This window comes from Panthera leo, chromosome E2 (assembly GCF_018350215.1).
Source record: "Panthera leo isolate Ple1 chromosome E2, P.leo_Ple1_pat1.1, whole genome shotgun sequence".
In the NCBI taxonomy this organism is placed as follows: domain Eukaryota; kingdom Metazoa; phylum Chordata; class Mammalia; order Carnivora; family Felidae; genus Panthera; species Panthera leo.
The window spans coordinates 16748776-16772751 of NC_056693.1; the positions used below are offsets into that span (position 1 = coordinate 16748776).

At 37.9% G+C, this 23976-nt stretch overlaps 1 protein-coding gene across 7 annotated transcripts; it reads right to left on the minus strand.

Moving 5' to 3' along the window:
- Positions 1 to 3123: 3123 nt before the first annotated feature.
- On the minus strand, positions 3124 to 22451 carry LOC122208722 (zinc finger protein 30 homolog). 7 transcript variants are annotated; one of them, XM_042920120.1, is made up of 7 exons: positions 22340 to 22451; positions 22015 to 22154; positions 21738 to 21809; positions 15833 to 15918; positions 13280 to 13406; positions 12196 to 12294; positions 3124 to 5570 (listed from the first exon to the last, which is right to left on the minus strand). In XM_042920120.1, the coding sequence occupies exons 4-7, from the start codon at positions 15839 to 15841 to the stop codon at positions 4201 to 4203; spliced, it is 1605 nt and encodes a 534-aa protein (XP_042776054.1). In that variant the 5' UTR covers positions 15842 to 15918; positions 21738 to 21809; positions 22015 to 22154; positions 22340 to 22451; the 3' UTR covers positions 3124 to 4200. The 7 variants fall into 7 exon arrangements, with proteins under 7 accessions (XP_042776054.1, XP_042776057.1, XP_042776058.1 ...); XM_042920123.1 differs by lacking the exon at positions 21738 to 21809; XM_042920124.1 differs by lacking the exon at positions 21738 to 21809 and having other exon boundaries at positions 21986 to 22154.
- Positions 22452 to 23976: the final 1525 nt, after the last annotated feature.

The window sequence follows — 23976 nt, forward strand, 5'->3', positions numbered from 1 at the left end:
TTTAGGAGCCTGCTGGGACAGAGTCTAGTGATAGGTCTAGAAACAAAAGGGGGTGGTTGTGGGGGTTTCTGAGAAGTAGCATTGTCTTGCATGGCCACTACCTCAAGGGAGGTCATTAGTTTCCTCAAGCAATGCATAGTTAATTCCATCAGATGGAAATGGAAAGGCTGATGTCACTGTGGGTGGGGATGACACTGCCACTAGGGATGGAAAGGCCACCTCTGCTGATGAGGCTGCTTCTACTGGGAAGAAGACTCAGAATATAGGAGCTCAATGTCACAGCTACATCAGAGCCTTCCCACTTGTCCCCATACCATCTTACAGGATCCCATTCTTTCCCAATCAATACTCTCACTTTAACACTACTTAACTATTCAGCTGAGAATTTCCCAAATCTCATTTGAAAAATTCCATTGTTAAGTAATTTCTCTCTACTTGGCATTTTTTTGTAATCAGCCAGGAGCCAAGCCACACCTTCAACTTCATTATTGTTTACAAGTTCTACTTTCCACAAAACACTAGAATGGAATGCAATTTCAAGTTCTTTGTCACTTTATAAAAAGAACTGCCTTCCTCCGGTTTCCAATATGTTCCTCACTTCCACCTGAGACTTCATCTGTACTGCCTTTACCATTCATTTCTATGAACATTCTGTCGATAATGTATTCTCTAAGGTTGAAGTTTTCTCTTCAGCTCTTTTCTGAGATATCACCAAAATCACCATTAATGTCTCTATTTTTTGCATGCATCTAAAAACTCTTCCAGCTTTTACCTATTATTCAATTCCAAAGCCACTTCTACATTTTTAGCTATTTGTTACATTAGCACCCCACTTCTGGTACCAATATCTGTCTCGTTCATTTCAGTCTGCTATAACACAGTACAATAGACGGGGTGGTTTATAAACAACAGCAATTTATTTCTCACAATCCTTGAGGCTGAAGTCTGACATCAGTGTGCCAGCACGGTTAGTTTCTGGCAAGAACTGTCTTCCAGAGTAAAGACTGCCATTTTCTTGTATCCTCAGATGGCACAAAAATGTAAGAGAGCTCTCTGGGATCCCTTTTACAAGGGGACTAATCTCAATCAGGAGGGATCCACCATTGTAACTTAATTTCCTCCAAAAGGCTCCACTTCCTAATGTCATTATATTGGGGGTTAGGATGTGAACACATGAATTTCAAGGCCCAAATGGCTTCACTGGAGAATCCTACCAAACATTTGAAGAATAATTAACAATTCAACACTATCTCTACCAGAAATGGAAAGGAAGCAATTCTGTGAAACTCATTTTATGAGGCCATAATCACCTTGATAGCAAAATGAGGCAAAGACAGTAGAATGCAAGAAAACTACAAACTAGTATTCCTCATGAATATAGATACAAAGATCCTAAAAAAAAAAAATCCTCAAAATATTAGCACATCATAGCAATCTCAGCAAATCCAGCAATGTATTTATGTACTACATACAAAATGTACACTACAAACAAATGGAGCTTATTCCAGTGATGTAAGTCTTGATCGATATTTGAAAATTCATAAATGTAATCCATCATAACATAGCAAAAGAGAAAAATCACATTTTACTCCTATCAATTGCTGCATATTTCAAATAAATTTCAAGGAAACATAGAGGGTTCCATGGCAGTGTTTCCAGAGAGCAAAGGGTTTTCAAAGTTATAATGGGCCTGGGGTGGGGGTGGGAATCAAATATATAGCGCTGTCCTGAAAATATAGCCTCCAAATAATGATGAACCCAACTTTTATCTTTCCTGTGAAATACTAGGGCTTCTAACAATTTCAAACTCATTTTTCTACAGCAGCCTCATAGGGAACCTAATAGAGAAGAGCCTGTTGATTCTTTGAGTGAACCCTAATAAAATTCATAGAAAATACAGTTTTTAGGGGTGCCTGGGTGGCTCAGTTGAAGATTGACACCACATCTTGATTTCAGCTCAGGTCATGATCTTAGTGTTGAGATGGAGCCTGGTGATGGTCTCCATGCTGATAGCACAGAGTGTGCTTGTTATTCTCTCTCCTTCTCTCTCTGCCCGTCCCCTGCTTGTGTGCATGCTCTCAAAATAATAATTTTTTAAAATTAAAAAAAAAAAAGAAAATACGTTTTTTAAGACAATGGTACTACTTGAAGCACTGCAAGCTTGAACCTAATGGGACAGAAATAGTACAAAGTGAAAGGGCCTTGGGATCCCAAGACATCTACAGGCTAAAAACAGTCTGAGAAAACTATTCAGCTATAAACACGGGCTACCTTCCATGAAGGGGAGGAAAACAAAGGATGATTCAGGGTAGAACCAAGACCTCAGTATGCAAACATGCCACTTGAAAGCAGAAAGACACTTAAATTGGGTTCTGAATATCCCACTGAATATCACAGCAGAGAAACACTGTGAGAAACAATATACATTACATTCTTTTAAAAACTAAATCTTCAAAACCTCATGTGTATTTTACACCTAACACCATTTTAATTTGAACTAGCCACAATTCAAGTGCTCAATTTTGAGTGCTCAACATGTTGCTGGCAACTATCTTATTTGACAATGAAGGTCTAGTCCATTAATTTCCACATTTAGTTGTAGTAACTGCTTTTTAAACTCATTCTTTAAACATATGAAGTACTGTGGGACAGGCATGGTAACAGAGGTAGTAATAGGTGAACTAGATAAAATTTGGATCTTCCATCTGTATTTCCCAAATACAGTATAGCATATTTAATATCCCAATGTGCAGAACTTTGACAACACCCAGAAATTTTGATATGCAGTCATTTAAAAAAATCATTTACTTCAACTTGGTTAAAATTCCAGAGCTAATTTTATCTTTAAAATAATATTATGGAAAAATTCAAATACATAAAAGAAAATAGCAAGAACAAAATAAACAAAAACTATGTACTCAAGACTTATCTTACCATCACTTTAACAAGCTTATCCTTTTCTTTTGCATGAGCACTTTTTTTTAAAAAAAATTTTTAACGTTTATTTATTATTGAGAGACAGAGCACGAGCAGAGGAGGAGCAGAGAGAGAGGGAGACACAGAATCCAAAGCAGGCTCCAGGCTCCGAGCTGTCAGCCAAGAGCCCGACATGGGGCTCAAACTCACAAACTGTGAGATCATGACCTGAGCCAAAGTCAGTTGCTCAACCGACTGAGCCACCCAGGTGCCCCGCATGAGCACTTTTAAAAAGTTCCAGACATCATACCATCTTATGTGTATAAACTTATCTCTAACATTTTTATATAACTACGATGCTACCTAACAAAAACACAATTTCTTAGTATTATCTGTCAATATTCCCATTTCCCCAACTGTCATAAAAATGTCCTTTTTACATATTTGTTCAACTTGTGATCTAGTTCACTGCATTTGATTGATATACATTTCTTCAGACTCTTAATATTTAAGAGTTCCACCTCCCTTTTTTCAATGCTATTTTATTGAATTTGAAGGCAGGTCATTTCTCTTGTGGAATTACCCACATTTTAAATTTGTTTCATTGCTTCTTCTTGTGTCATGTTCTTCTGTTCTGTGATTCTTCCCTAAACTGGGAGTTAGATCTTGATGCTTAGATTCAGTTCAATATTTTTTGGCAACATGTGTATGTCTTACTGTAACTTATTAGGGGGCACAAGATGTTTTGTCCTATTTTGAGATTAAAATTGATCAGTGGGTATCTACTTGTCTTAACCTCCACTGAGAATTGTGCCTAGATCCATTATTTCATTATGTGCTGCAAAATTCTCTAATAAAGAACTTTAGCTCATCAACTTCTAGTTACTCTAAAATACAGTTCAACAAGAAATGCAGGCTAAATGATTTTCCTTTCAATTATCAGTTTTTGGAATGAGATAGTGCCCTAGCAACCTTCATAGATATATTATACAGATGGGAAAAATAGAGGCGATGATAGGTAAGATTAAAAGCTCTTCTATATTCACTCCTTTAAAAAAGAGTTTCTTTCTAGAACACATTTCCCAAAGTTTAACATAGTTTTTAATGATGAGAAAAGGCTTCTAAAAATTCATGAAATTTATCCTTTCCTTCAAAGAAAACCTAACTATTTAGGTTAGCTGTAAGCACGAAGCAAAAGGGATTCCTATATTCAAAAACTTTTCCCCTAGAATTTATTTTCTAATGCCCCTTAACACAAAATTCACAGTGGAAGGCTTTCCTAAATTATTTAGTTACATTATGAATTCGCTGATGGTAAGTAAGATGTGAATGTTGTCTAAATGCCTTTTTACATTCCTTACATTTGTATGGTTTTTCACCAGAATGAATTCTCTGATGTTGAATAAGTGATGAATGAAGTCTAAAGGCCTTTCCACATTCCTTACAGTCATAGGGTTTCTCACCAGTATGAATACTCTGATGTTGAGTAAGTTGTGATAGCAGTCTAAAAGTCTTCTCACATTCCTTACATTTATAAGGTTTCTCACCAAAATGAATACTCTGATGTTGGGTAAGTTGTGAGAACAGTCTAAAGGTCTTCCCACATTCCTTACAATCATAGGGTTTCTCTCCAATATGAATACCCTGATGTGAAATAAGTTCTGAGTAACGACGGAAGAACTTCCGACATTCCTTACATTCGTAAGGTTTCTCACCAGTATGAATTCTCTGATGGAGAGTGAGATGATAGCCACGACTAAAAGTCTTTCCACATTCTTTACAATCATAGGGTTTCTCACCAGTATGAATTCTCTGATGGAGAGTGAGTTGTTGCCGCACCCTGAAGGCCTTTCCACATTCCTTACATTCATAGGGTTTTTCACCAGTATGAAGTTTGTGATGTACTCTAAGGCCTGTACTACACAAAAAAGCCTGCCCACAGTCCTTACATTCATAACACTTCTCAGCAATATTAAGTCTCTGATGTCGTGTAAGGTGTGCATACTGTCTAAAGGTCTTCCCACATTCCTTACATTCATAGGGTTTCTCACCAGTATGAATCCTTTGATGAAGATTAAGTTGTCCTCTTACTCTAAACGCCTTCCCACATTCCTTACATTCATAGGGCTTCTCACCAATATGAGTTCTCTGATGTACTCGAAGATCTGCACCACATGTAAAGATCTTTCCACATTTTTTACATTCAAGGAGTTTGTCAGAAGTATGAATTCTCTGATGTCGACTAAGGTGGGCACACTGTCTAAAGGCTTTTCCACATTCTTTACATTCATAGGGTTTTTCGCCAGTGTGAATTCTCTGATGGAAAGTAAGTTGTTGGCGTACTCTAAAGGCCTTCCCGCAATCCCCACATTCATAGGGTTTCTCTCTATTATGGATACTCTGATACAGAGTAAGAGAAGTGAGTTTTCTGTAAGTGGGCATTTTTTCAGAGGTGGTTTTTTTCACTTGCCGGAAATATCCCTCTTGAAGGTGTTCTTGTCCCTCGAACTTCTCATATTTATAATCTTTTCTGATAAAGGAGTTTTCAAGGCCACAACTTCTAATTCTTCCCATTATCTCCCACTGAGATAAATTCATTTCACAAATATCCTTTTCTTGAAATAACTTTTTAGTGTCATATCTGGATTCTAAATCTGAAAGAAAACAAGATAAATACATGCTATCTTCTTATTCTAGAAAAAGCAAACAAGCATATAAAAAAACTTTATAATAGAAAATAAAGCTCAATTTCAAGTAAACGAGCTAAAAACCTCATCAAAGTTTGAGAATCTTTAAATTTTTTAATGATTACTCTTTTTAATTAGAATAATGCACAAACATCTTACCATGAATAACATGGCCTTTGTTTACCATATCATCTCAAGCCACTGCTTGCTTTGCTCCCTATATTCCTATCCCACTAGCCTCCTTTCAGCTCCTAGAATATGTCATAATCTTTCCATTTCTTAGAGCTTTTCACTGACAATTTAAATTCATAGGAATTTCAACTTGCATTTTCTACATAGTTGGGTTCCTTTCCTCCTTTAGATACCATGTTAAAAATCAGACCCATTCTGGGCACCTGGGTGGCTCAGTCGGTTACGCAGCCGACTTCAGCTCAGGTCATGATCTCGCGGTCCGTGAGTTTGAGCCCCGCGTTGGGCTCTGTGCTGACAGCTCAGAGCCTGGAGCCTGCTTCTGTTTCTGTGTCTCCCTCTCTCTCTGCCCCTCCCCCATTTGTGCTCTGTCTCTCTCTGCCTTTCAAAAATGAATAAATGTTAAAAAAAAAAATCAGACCCATGCTGACTTCATCTAATTTATATACTTTATTTTTTATCCCAGTAACTTGTTCCATGTTTCTTTTTTTTTTTTTTTTTTTAATTTTTTTTTTAACATTTATTTATTTTTGAGACAGAGAGAGACAGAGCATGAACGGGGGAGGGTCAGAGAGAGAGGGAGACACAGAATCTGAAACGGGCTCCAGGCTCTGAGCAGTCAGCACAGAGCCCGATGCGGGGCTCGAACTCACATACCGCGAGATCGTGACCTGAGCCGAAGTCGGACACTTAACCAACTGAGCCACCCAGGCGCCCCACTTGTTCCATGTTTCTTAACACTTTTTTGATTTTGTTGTTACATATTCATTACTTTTCCCATTTTTAAATTCTCTTTATTTTCTTACCTTAAACCTTCCCAAGGGCAGAAGCAACCTTTCATTTATCATTGAATAACAAACTCATAGCATATAGTAACTATTAATTATGAAATCTCATAATTGGTTAACAGTTATTGCATATGTTCCCTTGCCTCTAATCTTATACCTTATTACAGATTAAATATTTTTTATTACTTCCTATAGAGATAGGAAACAAAAGCACATCTAAGCTATCTCAGTCAAATATATAAATGAAAAATGGTGATGTCTTCACATCTGATCATCTTCCCAATTGTCTACTTTCACTTAGGTATCTCCACTACATCTGATTTTCTACCTTGCATAGTCATGAGTAAACTTTGCCTGTTTTCACAAGGTAACAAGAAGCTCATCTTTATTTCAGTTTATATATCTACACACATCTATGTTACAAACAGCCTGTTTAGTTCCTTCATGCCCTTCCCTATACTCTCCCCAGAGTCCTCAAAGCCAATGCCATTTAGATTCTACCTGGAGAGTATTTTCGTGATTTTTCAGGCATAAGAACAGTTTTATACCATACTAGCATGCTAATAAAATTCTGAGCAAAGAGATGTTTTTCTCAAATGTGTATTTCCTCAAAAAAATTCCAATTAAGAGTTCACTACTTTTCAAAATGAAAATGGTATTTTTAAAAACTGAGAATACAGGAACACTAGTTTTAATATGCCCAAACTGGAAAGAATCCATCAGAATGGCTATGCAAATTAAAACATACTGAAACAACACAATACTGTATACCAAGGAGAATGAATAATATACAAGTACATGCAACAACATGGATCAATCTCACAAACATAATGGTGAGTAAAAAAGCCAGACATAAAAGAACATATACTGTATGGTTCCATTTTATAAGTTTCAAAAAAAGTAAAATTAATCTATGGAGTTGCTAACAGTCAGGATAGTGGTTAATTTCAGTGGGGAGGAATGACTCGAAGGAGTTAGGAGGGAGCCACTACTTCTCTCTCTTTTTTCTTTGAGTTTTTTATTTATTTAAGAACTCTCTACACAGAATGTGGGGCTCAAACTCAGGACCTTGAGATCAAGAGTCACATGCTCTTCCAACTGAGCCAGCCAGGCACCCCAGGAGGGAGCTTCTAATATCCCAGCAAATCTCTATTTTGCTGCCGGTCAGATGGGTGTGATCACTTCGTGAAAATTCAGTAAGCTGTTTCCTTATGATTTCTGGATTTATTTTATTTTTTTTTTTGGTATACATTTATGTTTCAGTAACTTTGCTTAGAAAAGGATTACTGAAAACATTAAAAAGTAACAATGATTTAAATAGTGTAGATAAAATATAAGCAGAGACAGGTAAATGATCATAGAAAATACCACTATCGGGGCACCTGGGTGGCTTAGTAGGTTAAGCGTCTGACTTTGGTTCAGGTAATGATCTCACAGTTCATGAGTCTGAGCCCTGCGTCAGGCTCTGTGCTGACAGCTCAGAGCCTGGAGTCTGCTTTGGGTTTTGTGTCTCCCTCTCTCTCTCTGCCCCTCCCCCACATGTACTCTGTCTCTCTCTAAAAAATAAATAAAACATAAAATTAAAAAATATATATATCACTATGAAATCTGTGTGTCTTCCTCCCTCCCTCTCCCCTTAGTTCCTTCCATTCTCCCACTTTCCCTCTTCCCCTTCTCTCTGTCTCCATCTCCCTACCCCAAAAAAGCAATAAAAAATTATGGCAACTTTGTAAGAATCTTTAGGAAAAAGTCAATTTAAGTCTTCATTAAGATAAATAAGATATAAATGACATATTAAATGACTAGTAATTAGCTAAATAACAGTAGTAAATAAGTAGGAGGCTATAAAGGTATGACAAACGTTATAAATGGTAATTTCAAAGGATTTACTTATAAATTTAAAAAGTAAAAACCAGAAATGGAAAAGGAAACTCATAAAAAAATTTAAAAACAGGAAAGTCATAGTTAAAATAAAAGTAAGCCAAAATATTTGTAAGAAAATGAGAAAGTGTTCACAGCATAAATGCTCACACAAATTGAAATAAGAAACATTAAACAATGGAATGGAAAAATAGAATAAAGGAGATGAGCAGACAGTACACAAAATATATATAAATATACACAAACTTAAGACAAAATGTCCATATTCTCACACACACACACACACACCACAAAGTAGAACAAGTTATAAAATTTATCCTATAGAGGTGCCTGGCTGGCTCAGTTGTTGGAGCATGCAACACTTATCTCAGGGTTGTAAGTTCAAGCCCCACATTAGGTATAGAGATTACTTAATAAAATCTAAAACACACACACACACACACACACACACACACACACACACACACACATCCTATAAATTTAAAGGTTTTCATTAAAAAAAAAAATTTCTGAAAGTGGATATAGTGAACCTGAGACTCTCATATATGCCCCCACCCGTTATAAGACATGCCAGATTAAGACCCTGGCATGTTGAAAATTCTCACCTAGGAGACTACTCTATAGTATGAACACTGAACTCTAATCTTATGATTTCTGTAAACAAAAAGTCAGCCATATTTGTTTATGCCAGTTCTTATCCTTGCAAGCTACTAAGACAATCATTTCTATAAAAACAAAGCTAAATATTTTAGGTTCTTGTTCTACTTTAAACTGAAACTAGAAATAATAGCCTATGTAATATATATATGATCTATAAAGAAAAAATTGGCTGGACCTACAATGAAACCAAAGGCCAAACTAAACATCCAAAGACTGGCCTATGGTAAGGAATTTTAATGTTTTGATTTTTAAGATATATGTAAAATATTTAACTATTTAAAATTAATAAACCAAACACTACTTTGGATTCTACTGAATCAAGAACTTTAGTAAACAATGCTAATAGGAAAACACAGTGTTAGCCCATCTTAGATCAATATGAAAGGAGAAATGTTCTTTCCTTTTGCAGGGTATCAGCTTAAATTAAAAAGAAAACGAGGATCATGTTACCTGGTCACAGAATTAATTTGTTTTCTGAGGGTATGATGTCTTTCATTACCTTTCTTTGTTGTTACTGATACAAGATAATATGGAATACAGAATATTTATGACAGAGGCAGTATTGGTTATATTAACACCAGGGTTAATGTATCAAGAAGTCTGTAAATATTAAAACCCTATGACCACAGAATTGTACTTCTGAGAATCAATACTTACTAAATACTAAATAATCCATACTGAATCCTAATAAAATACTAAATAATCCTCACATTCTGCTGATAATCTTACTGCTTACTTAAACAAGGAATCAGAAGCAACTGAAAGAAAAATACGTATTCTCCCCTTCACATTATTCAACCAATCTGTGTCCGTATCATTGTCATAAGCATGGGTTTTCTTCATAAATTGGCTCCTATTCTTTCCCATCTACTGAAGGCCATTCCGTACAATATTATCGATCTTTCTACTCCATCAATTTTCATTTCTTTGAAATCATTCCCTTCAACATTTAATATGTTCTAATACCTCATATCGTAGAAGACATTTCCTGTATCCTATGTGTCTACTTTTATGGCAGAATTCCTTCAAAGAGTTGTATATATTTTTAACACGGTCTCATCTCTCATTTTCTTTTTATTTCCCAAAAACTTTAAAAGATTACCACAGAGCACCTTTAACATACACAAAAGTAGAATAGTTTAATAAATGTCTACACATCTATGACCCAGCCTGAACAACGATCAACCCCTGACCAACCCAGGCCAATGCACACCCCAATCCACTCTTCTCATATTATTTGACACAAATACCATATATTCATTTTTTCTACTTACAGGATTTATCTCTAATAATACCATTATCCAAACCTAAAAAAATGGACACTAACTCTTATTTAAGAATATAAAAAATGAGTGTTCATACTTCCAACTGTCTCAAAGATAAAATTTTAAGTAATTTAAAAATAGTAAATTTATTCCCCCAAGAAGTCCATAGAATACAACTGGTTGACAGGTCTTTTACATGTCTTTTAATCTATAGGTTGGTTCTCCTGCAATCTTTCAATTTCCCTTGTAATTTATTTGTTGAAGAAACGGTTTTGACCCCATAGTGTTTCCCATTTCTTAATTTTGTGGACTACATTCCTAAGGGGCAGTAGAACATGTTCCTCTATCTTCTTCCCATAAATTGGTAGTTGGCTTTAGAAACTTGATCAGACTTAGGACCAATTTTATTGGCAAAGTTACTTCATAGGTGATATTGTATCCTTTCATTAGAAGAAGTATGTCTGATTTTCTCTATTTCTGTGACATTATCAGTATTGATGTTCAATGCCTAGATTCAGTTGTTCATTATGGGTTCCAAAATGGTAATACTCTAATTCTGTCATCTTTCATTTATTTACTGAATACTTTTAAGAAAAACATCCATCTAATACCTATTGGTACAGTTCTTATAAAGAATGCAGAATACTTCTTTTCCTTTATATTTATATTTTCTAATAAGTTAAATCTCTAGTAGTTTCCAATGGTGAACAATTTACTATTAGTAACACTAAGAATGTATGGAATTAAGCATATTTTATGTATTATAACATTGCAGTTATGTGTATAGTCAAATAGTTCCATCTTTGACCAGCTAGAGCCTCTTCAAACTGCTTCCTGTTCTCTGACCACCCTATTTAAAGTTACCCAACTCACCCATCATAATTCTCCATATTCTTACCCTACCTACTTTTCTTTTTTTTTAATATGAAATTTATTGTCAAATTGGTTTCCATACAACACCCAGTGCTCATCCCAACAGGTGCCCTCCTCAATACCCATCACCCACCCTCCCCTCCCTCCCACCCCCCATCAACCCTCAGATTGTTCTCAGTTTTTAAGTGTCTCTTATGGTTTGGCTCCCTCTCTAACTTTTTTTTTTTTCCCTTCCCCTCCCCCATGGTCTTCTGTTAAGTTTCTCAGGATCCACATAAGATACTTTTCTTCATAATACTTAATCACTTATGATATTTGGTAACCCATGTGTTTGTTTATTGTATGACTTCCCTACTACAATGTAAACTTTATGAAAAGAGCAATGAAGAAATACATATACAAAAAATGGATTGGAAACAAAAAGATTAGATCCAAAGTACAGGTAAAATGGTTGTCATTACAGGGGTACCTGGGTGGCTCATTCCATTAAGCACCTAACTCTTGATACCAGCTCAGGTCGTCATGTCACATTCGTGAGGTGGAACCCACCATGCTCAGGGCTAAGCATGGAGCCTGCTTGGGATTTTCACTCTCCCTGTCTCTCTGCCCCTCCCCTACCCATGCCCTCTCCCTTTCCCACTCTCTCAAAATAAATAAATAAACATTTAAAAATTTTTCCTTATTTAAAAAAAAAGGTTGTCATTATGGAAGAAAGCTTTCCCCCACTGAAATGACAGGGAAATAGAAGTGAAGAAACAAGTAGCAAGCCATAGTACAGATGAAATTTCCTTGGTGGCTCATGCTGAGATCTAAGTTTTCTTCCCAGGTTTCAGGTCTTTTCTTCATTACCAGTATCTATGGTGTGCGTTTCCTTCCCAACCAGTAGGCCATGCCATGCCATAACCATGTATCTCTGCCTGATTAGCACTTACTCACCTAGGCTCCTTCTTCTTCTCTCATCCCTCACAACCATCCAGGGTTCTTTCCCTTGCTCTAGTAGAGTAATCACATCTGGCTTAGAAATGGTATACCCTGCTTGAAAAAAACATAAGGGTATGTAATAAAGAATTTACTTGATCAAGCCTGCAGAATGAAATAGAGTAATGGGATTGAAAAAAAACATTCATAATGGTGTTACTTCAGGATCACAAGGAATAACAAGAACAGAAGTAGGAACATTGTCTTATTTAAACTCATACAAACTCTGTCTCTTAGGAGGAAGGAATGATTTTTTTTTTTTTTTAAAGAAGAAATAATGATTTGAGAACACTGGTTTTCAAATCCTGGCTCTGCTACCTGGGTCACTATGGCCTTATTATTCTGTTGTAAAAAGGAAATACTGTATCTAGCCAAAGTACTGTTGTGAGGTTTGATTTAATAAATGTAAAGTGTTTGGATGAGTGTTTAGTACACAGTACACGCTATGCATACTTATTAGGGACTTTTATTAGATATTTTTGCTATTTTTTGTTCTTCTGCTAAGAGGAAAATAATTAGTTTCTTGCCAGGATATTCATCCAATATCAAATGCAAAATTCATGTATTTTAAACTTTTACGCATAAATCACTTAAAAGGTAATACGTCTGTTGTGGTAAATTCAATGGTCCACTTGAGTTTTAATAAACTGTTGATTCAACCCAGCAACACATATGTTGTATAAGCTTTTTAAACAGATATGCGGAGCCAGATACCTCTGGTCTTCCTACTCACATTCAGGTGAAGTAACAGATAATAGACCATTTATAGCAATAAGAAACCAGATTTCTTTGATAACTGGTTTTTCTATAAGTGTCTCAGAATTTATATCTAGCTGTCATTAAAGAGAAGTAATTACGGAGAAGGCAAAGAAAGACATAAAGGTCACTAAATTATCGGGGAAGCTGAAGGAGCTATTTAAATGCTTAATGGCTGCAGGTGCCTATTCCTAAATACAAAGAAAATATTCAGCTAGCTTCCAGAAAGACAGTCGTGAAATTCAGTCCTATGAATTTCTAAATTATATGACACAGATAAGCTTACCCACTGACACCAAGTTGCTATAGTTCTCTAATATCACATCTCTGTACAAATTCCTCTGATATGAGTTCAGGCATTCCCACTCTTCCTGAGAAAAGTCTACAGCCACATCTCTGAACATCACCAAATGCTGAAATGACAAACCCATGTATTATTTCTAAAATTATTTATTTCTGTAAAGGGCCAATATTTTAAGCTTTGCATGCCACATATGGTCTGTTCCATATCCTTTCCCTTTCCCTTCTTTTTTTAAACAATTCCTTCAAAACATAATTAGCTCAAAGGCTGTATGAAAACAGGCCAAAGGGGGCACATGGGTGGCTCAGTCGGTTAAGTCGGTCCGACTTCGGCTCAGGTCATGGTCCTGTGGTTCATGTGTTTGAGCCCTGCATTAGGCTTTGTGCTGACAGTTCAGAGCCTGGAGACTGCTTCAGATTCTGTGTCTCCCTCCCCTCTGCCCTTCCCCTACTCATGCTCAAAAATAAACATTAAAGAAATTTTTAAAAATTTTAAAAAATAAAAATAAAAACAGGCCAAGGGACGAATCTGGCTCATGAGCTGTAGTTTGCCAACCACTGCTAGAGACAAAACTTCCTGTGGGAAGGGGGATACTTCCCTTAATTAAGCACTGTGGGATACTTAATTTTATTTACTTCTAGATATGTTCACATAAATTAATCAGAATTTCACAATTAACTGGAATAGTGATCATAAAAACACTGCTTGCAATGGGCTTAAATGGGCCTAAAAAAATTCTCAATAAATGTGTTTCATTCTAACTCCTTTTCCTTTAAGGATTAGAAAAAAAAAATTAATGGATTTTTTTCCCTTCCTTTAAGGATTAGAAAAAAAATTGATGGATTTTTTTCCCTTCCAAATGAACCATAAAATTTCTATTTTTAAAAAGTAGAGTTTGGGGGTGCCTGAGTGGCTCAGTCGCTTGAGTGTCTGACTCTTGATTTCGACTCAAGTCAAGATTCCAGGGTCGTAGAATAGAGCCCGTGTTGAGCCCTGCTTTGAGCCATGCTCAGCATGGAGCCTGCTTAAGATTCTTTCTCTCTCGGGGCGCCTGGGTGGCGCAGTCGGTTAAGCGTCCGACTTCAGCCAGGTCACGATCTCGCGGTCCGTGAGTTCGAGCCCCGTGTCAGGCTCTGGGCTGATGGCTCGGAGCCTGGAGCCTGTTTCCGATTCTGTGTCTCCCTCTCTTTCTGCTCCTCCCCCGTTCATGCTCTGTCTCTCTCTGTCCCAAAAATAAATAAAAAACGTTGAAAAAAAATTTAAAAAAAAAAAAAAAAAAAGATTCTTTCTCTCTCTCTCTCTCTCTTTCTTCCCTCTGCCCTTCTCCCCCACTTCTCTTTCTCTCTCAAAAACATAAAAAAATAAATTTAAAAAGTAGAGTTTGTATAAAACTAAAAAATTTCTTCCAGACCTCTCTTCATCATTGTATCATTAGCGTTTTTTCTGTTATAACAAATACTTTACTGAATATTTATAATTTACTAAACAATAGTCCATTTGTGTTAGACTTAGTAATGATTATATTCATATGTTTCTATACTTTTAAATATATTAAGTCATATTTAAAATTTAAGTTATACAAAATCTCTGAAGCTGCAATGTCCAGTATTCTAACTTAGACACATGTAGTTATTGAGCACTTAAATTGTGGCTAGTCCAAATTTAGATGTGCTATAATTATAAAATACATACCTGATATTAAAGACTTTAGAAAGAAAAAAATGTAAAATATAATTTCCATACTGATTACACTTTAAATGATAACATTTTGACTATATATACTGAATTAAATAAAACATTAACTGTACATGTTACTTTTTACTTTTTTTAATGAGACTACTAAAAAGTTCAAGATGACATAAGTGCCTTGCATATTATTCTATACTCTTTATGAGATGATATGCTGCCTAGTGCACTTAAGGCACTAATTCTTTGGGGTGCCTGGGTGGCTCAGTCAGCTGAGTGTCCAACTCTTGGTTTCAGCTGAAGTTATGATCCCAGGGTTGTGGGATCGAGCCCCACATCAGGCTCCACTCTGAGCATAGAACCTGCTTAAGATTCTCTCTTTCTCCCTCTGTCCTTATCCCCAACTAGTGTGCGCTCTCTCTTTGTATATCTCTAAAATTTTTAAAACGACACTAATTCGATACTTTTAATATGTGACTACTAGAAAATTTTAAATTACATGGGTAACTCATATTATAATTCCTTTAGATGGAGCTGCTCTACAGTGATCTCCAGTACTGAGTCGCAGATCAAACAATTTCCTCTATGGACTTCTATTTTATCTCTGCTCTAGGCAAAGACTGAACATTTAGGAGATGCTGAATAATTTGGTCAATATACACATGGACATGGATGGAGAAGAGAGAGGCACACAGAAGGGGCCTGGGCTGCCTGATTCCATCCCTTGCTAGAATGGAAGACTAGGAAGAAGTTGTTGGGTGAGGCTCTATTAAGAAGTTTCAGGATATCTAATAAGAATGTTCACATAACCTGAAAAAAATTACCGTACTTTAAATAGAAACACCAACTTACATGAGCCATGATTTTAGAGTTGCAAGAACTGGTTAGTTTTCCTCAAAGGTCACTTGCTGGAGAAGCTGAGTCCATAGAAGCTAGAGCTGGGGGAAGAAGGTGAAGCCATAAGAACAAAATTGCCTCAGAGCTCCCAAATTTTAAAAAGTCATACTACTACTCCCTTCCTACAAACCCTCTCCCCCCAGCAACACACAGACAAGTTATAAGAGGTAGTATGTAGTTTAGACAAACAGATGTCCTCAAATCCACAGGAAAATCAGTTGCACAAGGACAGACACAGAGCAGAGACTCTTTTGCATGGAAGCACATATTCATATACTTTAGCAGGAGTGTTTCCAGTTAGTCTTCTGCCCCAGGGAGGCTGATCTGGACCTGAGAATGGATTGTCTAGGCCTGTCCTGAGCAGATCCCTTTCCCTCCATTCCCACCTTCCCAGCCAAGAAGTAGTTATATCATCTAACCCAGAACTTCTTTCTAAGACTCAGGAATGTGGCTGGGGTCCCTAACCTAAACATAGAAAATACTATGGACAAGAATTTCCTAAACTTTGCTAGACACTGGAATTACCTGCAGGTCTTTAAAATATACTGATGCCTGGCTCACATCTCTCATTTTTATTTAATTAGTACAGAGTGTGACCTGGGAATCAGGATTTTTAAATTCCCCTCAGATTTTATAAAATTTCTGCCAGGTTATCATAATGAGCAACAAAGTTTGGTAATCAAACTTTGTGTGCATCACATTCCCCTGGAGGGCTTATTAAAACACAGTTTGCAGGGCCTCACTCTTAGAGTTTGGAATTTAGTAGGTGTTTAGGGTTGGGCTTGAGAATTTGCAGTTCTACCAAGTTCCCAAGTGATACTTGATGTTGCTCATCCAAATGTCACAATTTGAGAAAAACTTGCATAGCCCATGCTAGCGGTCTTTATCATGACAAAACTATACTTGCACACTGGGATCCCTTCCCAGGGGGAGGATGAACTACCATTCGCAGGCCCTCAGAGCTCACCAGTCACTACATATCTGTTCAGAATCATTAATACTACCTGCATGATCTCATTTATCAACCCATCTCTCTTGGAACCCAGGCTGGGGAAAAGTGACCTTGTGAAACCTGACCATGGCTAATTCTCTAGAAAGTAAAAATAACTCATTCGTTAAATCTAACTAATAACTAAGGAAATCCATATTAAAGGAATTGGACTAGATTTGAAAAATTGATAATACTACTTATTACTAAAGTTGTGGGGAAATGGACACTTAAGGTATGATGTAGAATGATGTATGGGAAGTGTTTATAATGGGACCAAAAAAGCTGGAAAGAACCTAAATATCTTTTAGCAGGTTAAATGAATTATTGTGCATTCACACAATGGCACTAAATACCCATGAAAAATGAGGGTGCCGGGTTAGCTCAGTGAAGAGTGTGCAACTCTTGATCTCAGGGTCATGAGTTCAAGCCCCATGTTGGGTGTAGAAATTACTAAAAAAGTAAGTAAACTTTAAAAAAGTAAAATAAATTTTAATTTAAAAAATACTAAAAATGAAGGTAAAATTCTTATTTGATATAATGGAAAGATGGTAACTACAAACTGCTGGTAGAAGGTAGGTTAGGAAATAGTTTTATAGTATAATTGTATATTTGGCAGGAAAACTACTTACATAAACATACATGTATATGATGAGGGAGCATAAGGCAAGCTAATACCTCACAAACCCTCCCCTCCCCCCCCCCCAGGGGGATATGTGTGATATTCCTCAGACCCTTCTGGCTGCCCAAGAACAAAGGAAAGGGAAGAAAACAAATGGTTAACTGATAGAGATCACAGTCATGCAGGACATGAGTCTCCATCAGTTTACTTATGTCTTAGTAAATGACAAAAAAAAAAAAAAAGAGGGCAATTTTATCAATAACCCAATCTCCAGAAACCTATAGACTCAGTTTCCTGGAGCCCTAACATCACCTTCCTCTCCATAGTGATGGGGGGGACAAAGGCCAAGAAAGAAATGGCAGGTAAAATTAAATTTTATGGTCTACTTCATACTAAATCCTTCAGAAATTCAGCCAAACAATTCACAGAGTGTCACCTATATCCCACTTGGTAAAAAGTGTTCCTGTCTCTGAAATGACCATGAAGTGAAAAGTTGGGTAAGTAATAGCACATAGAAAGCCTGTTGAAAGAATTGCTCAGGCAGTTTGAACATTACTACCCAATAACTGATTTCTTAAATAATTTATAAAACATTCATAAAATGGAATACTAAAGTAATCATTAAATGCTAAGTTTTAGAAAACAGTTAAGGAATAGAAAGTATTTTCAAGATACACTGAAAGAAAAAAAATCAGTTTACAAAATAATATATAATATGATTAGTTATTTTATTTATTTATTTAATTTTTATTATTTTTTAACATTTATTTATTTTTGAGAGACAGAGCACCAGGTGGGGAGGGGCAGAGAGAGAGGGAGACACAGAATTCAAAGCAGGCTCCAGGCTCTGAGCTGTTAGCACAGGGCCTGACATGGTTCGAACTCGCGAACCATGAGATCATGACTTGAGCCAAAGTCGGACGCTTAACCAACTGAGTAACCCAAGCGCCCCAATATGATTAGTTATTTTAAATCATCAATATGAAACAGATATCAATAGATGGGGGAAAAAAATCTCTATATTTCAATTCTGACATTTTAAAATTAATTTTAATTAAGTCTCTCAATTTAATTTCCATTTCTATCTTAAGAATTGTAATTGCTTGGAAGATTTCTCAAACAAGAAGGGGACTACTGGGATTTTACCTTTCCCCATAGATCCATGATTCAAAAATCCATGAGGACACTGAATGTCTCTTTTAAACTAAGAACTAGAGGGGGACTCCTGGGTGGCTCAGTCGGTTAAGGGCCCAACTCTTAGTTTTGGTTCAGGTCATGATCTCACGGTTTGTGAGACCAAGTTCCACAACAGGGCTCTGTGCTGACAGCAGGGAGCCTGCTTGGGATTCTCCCTCTCCCTCTCTCTCTGCCCCTCCCTCACTAGCACTGTGTCTGTCTCTCTCAAAATAAATAAATAAACTTTAAAAAATTAAACTAGAACAAGAACTAGAGGTCTTGATTTCTTTTAAATTTTTAATTAGGGTTATACCATTATTCAGAAATAAAATCGTACACAAAAATACATGCTTGTAGAAATATTTTGGGAAAATATGCTCTAAATATTAATAGTGATTATTTCTGGATATTGGGACCATGGATAATTTTATTTCACAAGCCTGCATTAATTCCATCAGAAATATCGTTTTAAAAATCTATTCTCATTGGAGCGCCTGGGTGGCTCAGTGGGTTAAGTGTCTGACTCTTGATTTTGGCTCAGGTCATGATCTCATGGTTTGTTTGGGGTTCTGCATTGACAGCACAAAGCCTCCTTTCTCCTCCTCCCTCTCTCTGCCCCTCCCCTACTCATGCGCTCTCTCTCTCTCTCTCTCTCTCTCTCACACACACACACAAAGTATTTTTCAAAGCTAAAAACAAATAAATAAAAATTTATAAAAAGCTATTCTCACTAAAAATAATTTTTTAATGATTTGGGAGAATGGGATACCTTATAGTCATTAAGAAAACTGTGATTAGGGGTGTCTGGCTGGCTCAGTCCACAGAGTGAGTGACTCTTGATCTCGGGGCTGTGGGTTCCAACCCTACACTAGATATAGAGATTACTTAGAAAAATAAAATGTTTTTAAAATTTTGTGATTAAATTGGCCTATGTAAGTGGTAAAAACAGGGAAATGAGAGAGAGAGAGAATCCCAAGCAGGCTCTACACTGTCAGTCCAGAGCCCAATGAGGGGCTAGAACCCATGAACCATGAGCCTCCGCGCTACCAATTCTTGAATATTGTATTTCGTCAACACCTGAGAACCTTCTGTGAAGGATCACAATGCTTTTCCAAACTAAAGACAGGGGAAAAAATGCTTATTTCATAGCATCTGCTCAAATATTTGAGCTTAACTCTACTGGGCTCCAGTTAATACACTAGTTATTAAACCCTTGTAATGTATCTTATAAATTGTTATCTTAGTGTTCAAGATACATCTATAACTTAATTTCTTAAAGATTTTTATTCAGAATAAATACTTCTTAATGTTACATTATATACATATATGTTTTTCTAATGACTAACTAAATTACTAATAAATAGAATTTTTAGTATCGTATAACATCGCATCACATGGATGGAGTGTGAGTTACTTAACCATTTCCATATTGCTGGATGCTACTTTTATAAAAGATTATAACAAAAGTCATTCCCAGTTATCCCAAACTTCGATTCTACACCAGTAAGAATCAACCTTGTTGGGTCTTATACAACTTTGATTAGTATCATGAAATGACAGACTTCCTCCCCACCAAATTACCAACAAGTATATACAACAATCCTGTACATAATCTTAGATTTTTGTTGGCCTGAAAACCCATAAACACAGTCCAAAGACTTCATGTTAAGAACTCCTCTTTTGGTCCATTTGAGTATGTGATTCATTTTCCTGCTAAAAAGCATCCATCCTAATTAAGCTCACATTTTCATTACTCTTGGGAATACAGAAAACTGATAGAGAATGACTAACAATCATCATTTAATACCAATAGGTAATATTAGTTAAGCAGTCTTCTAATGTGCGGGGTACTCCTCTAAGAGCTTTACAGGTACTAATTCAGGTAATCTTCAAAACCACTCTGCAACATAAATACTATTATAATTCTGATTTAATGGATGAAGAAACTGAGACACAGAAATATTGCTCAAACTCCCTCAGATTTAAGTGGTGGGCAAGATTCAAATTCTCTCAACCTAGGTTCAAAATCCTTTTATTTTTTATATATTTTTAATGTTTATTTATTTTGAGAGAGGCCAGCAGGGGAGGGGCAGAGAGAGAGACAAAGAATCCAAAGCAGGCTCTAGACTCTTGAGGTGTCAGCACAGAGCCCACCACTGGGCTGGAACTCTCTGACTGCGAGATCATGACCTGAGCGGAAGTCCCATGCTTAACCGACTGAGCCACCCAGGCGCACCCCTAGCTTCAAAATTCTTAAATACCTTATACACCTCAGTCTATCCAATAACATGCCCTAAATAAACTTATGCTACAAACTCTCAGTCATAAGTAAACTCTGAAGACCTAATGTACAACATGGTTACTATAAATAATGATAATGTATTATAGGCTTGAAATTTGCCACAAGAGTAGATCTTAAGTATTCTCACCACACACGTTTGAAATTTGCCACAAGAGTAGATCTTAAGTATTCTCTCACCACTCACCATAGTTATTTACACAAAAGTTAACTATGGGAGGTGATGGATGTTAGTCTGACGGTGGTAATCATTCCATTCCACAATGTATACATATACTGAAACATGTATATATTTATGCGTTAAACATATACCATTTTGTATTTGTCAAAAATAAGCAAAATAAACTCATGCTACCAAATCTCTACCACATCTGGCAAGAGTTACCAAAAATCTCCAATGGCGGAGTCTCTTGGAAAAAAATTCCCACCCCTACTCTGGAATCAATCATTGAAGATATCTAAACAAACCCTGAACTACTCCTTAACAAATCACAGTCGAAAACAAAGCATGAACTTTCACTTCCAAAAGGGGCATTTCCATAATCAGAATATATAGCATATGGTTAAACTAAACGTAGAACTGTATTAGACGGGCACTAAGAAGTGTTATCTATTAATTAGGTCCTCTGCCATTAACTAGGTAGGGAAATCTTAAAGCACAAATCAATGAATAGATCATTCTTAAGCAGCACATAACAAGGGAAGAAAATTTAAAAAGCCCAGTGTCCATAAAATCAAATCATTTCACGGAAACAAAGAATCAGCACAAACTCACACAGAACCTGGCTTTTAGAGGCGCGGCAGCGATTCGTTTCACTTCAAAGGCCTTCTCTGGAGACTGGCAGGGCTAGGGAAGCAAAGTGTTCATTACACCCCAGGCTTTTCTTAGTCCGTCAAAACCCACCCGCTCTGCCCCTTGCCCCTCGCCCGTCGCTAATCGCCACAGGCATGCACAAACACAAACCAGAGGCAAACGAGGAAAGGTTTGCGGTCACCCGAGTCCGGGTTCGCAGCTCTCGGTACCCAATAGCTTGGTCGTCGCTACTGCTCACCGCCTGGGACGGCCCACTGCGTCTTCTTCGGTCCAAGGGGTCGTTCCGTCCTCACAGGCCAGCCCTGAATCTGGTTCCAGCGCTCTGCAGGGTACCTTTATTCTGGGGCTCCACCTCCGACTTCCCTCTTACAGCCAGGCCTGGGTGGTAGAGAAGACCGAGGTGAGTAGGACCGCAGGGTCTCGCATTGCAGAACAGGCCGCGCCCACATACCCGGCCCAGCGGCGCTACTGGCGCACGAATTTAAACCCAAGCCGGCCGTGTCTCTAACTGCAAGCCCTCACTCGGGAAGAATCGCACAGTAGCCCGAGGCCCCAGGACCCACCCCGGGTCGGGTCTGCGGAATCTAGTCCTTCAGAAAAGCAGTTCGCGCACTCCGGCCGCCACTGGCTCTGAGGACCGCCCAGCCCTCAAGTCGGCTGTGTCGGGCTTCTAGAGTGTCTATCTCGGCACGAGTGCGCAAGCGCGCAGGGGGCGGGGGAAGGGCCTCGGCTCTTCAGAAGGGCTCGCGGGGGGAAATGGGGCCAGATTACAGCAGCTGGCCTGCGGAATGGAGAAGCATAATTCTGCAGGGCCAGGACTCCTCAGGCCCGTAATGGTGACTCTGTGAGTGATCGGTGCTACCGAGGGTAATCCGAGCCTGCTCCCCTTTTGGAACAGTAGTCCAAAAATCACAAAAGCTACGTATTCTGGCTTTCCTCTTTCGGTTCTCGGCTCCGCCCTCGGTTTGAGCCGCGAGCACCGCACCGCCCTCAAGACGAGCGTGGAGGCTCCGGGGAGTTGCAGTTTCCGTTCCGAGTACGCAGGCGCTGGGGTGGGGTGGGGGGGGCGAACCCTGTCCTTTACTGAGGTCAGGGAGCCTCTTGGAGCCACAATCGCTGGAGGGTAGGGGAAGGGAAAGGGGTGCAGGTAAGAAAGGTTGGAGCCAGGAGCCCGGCTTGGTCCTGGGTATCCAGATCTCTAGGCTCGTAACGGGGACCCTGACCGATACCCAGTGCCCTGTGTGTGGTTCACGTGGAGCTTCCTGAGGGACTGGCGTGGTACCGCCAAGTGCCTGAGAGTGTAATTGCATACTGGGTTGTGTTTTTTCCTACATGGAGCGATTTCCCCGCATATGTCATTCTTTGGATGTAAGACTGAGAAAGCGCCACAGAGAACACTGTGCATGATTTTGCCTGACTAGGGATCTCTGAAGTCTCTGTGGTTTGTAGCATTACGAAACAGACTCAATTGGCTAGATCTAATCGGCTTTATTTAACTCTTAATGAGTTGGCAGCATCCCTTCTAGTAAATAGACATTCCTAGGAGTTTTACAGAATGGAAGGATTTCCAGGCAGGATGATGGGGCAAGGAAATTATTAGCAAAAGAAAAGAAAGGGTTGTTTCAGGCCAGGTCATCTTTTTGAGGGAAGGGAATAGGCAGGAGTCTTATTTTGCAGATTACTAGTGCTGTTCAGGAAATTTCAGGTTGACTGTTTAAAGGTCACATTTATGGGAGTGGTTGGAACTGCAACTGTTGATTAATTAAAATTGTTAATCTTGGTTTGCTCTCTAAGGGTAAAATGACTCCATCTGGAGCTGGTTTCTTTTATTGTAACAATGAAGTGCCTCACATTGTGTGTATCCTTGAAGATGGCTGTGCTGTGAAGGTAACCAGAGTATGTCACCTCTATATATGCCTCTTGGACAAAAAAATTATTTTGAGCTGAAAGCAATTTAGAAGCATGAAAGTCAGGAGAGCTCTCTCTGCCCTCCCCCATTTCTGCCTAAATTCAGGGTATAAATTCTCATTTTATATCCTGTTTGAGTTTTATACCCTGTTGTTGAGTTTGTTGAGTTGTTTGAGACAGCTCTAGATTCTTAGCCCATAGATGGTACCAAAGGAATCTGCAAATAGGTTTTACTCCCATTAGTTTCCTTTCACAGACTGCCACACTTGGGATTCTAAAACTGCTTTTCTTT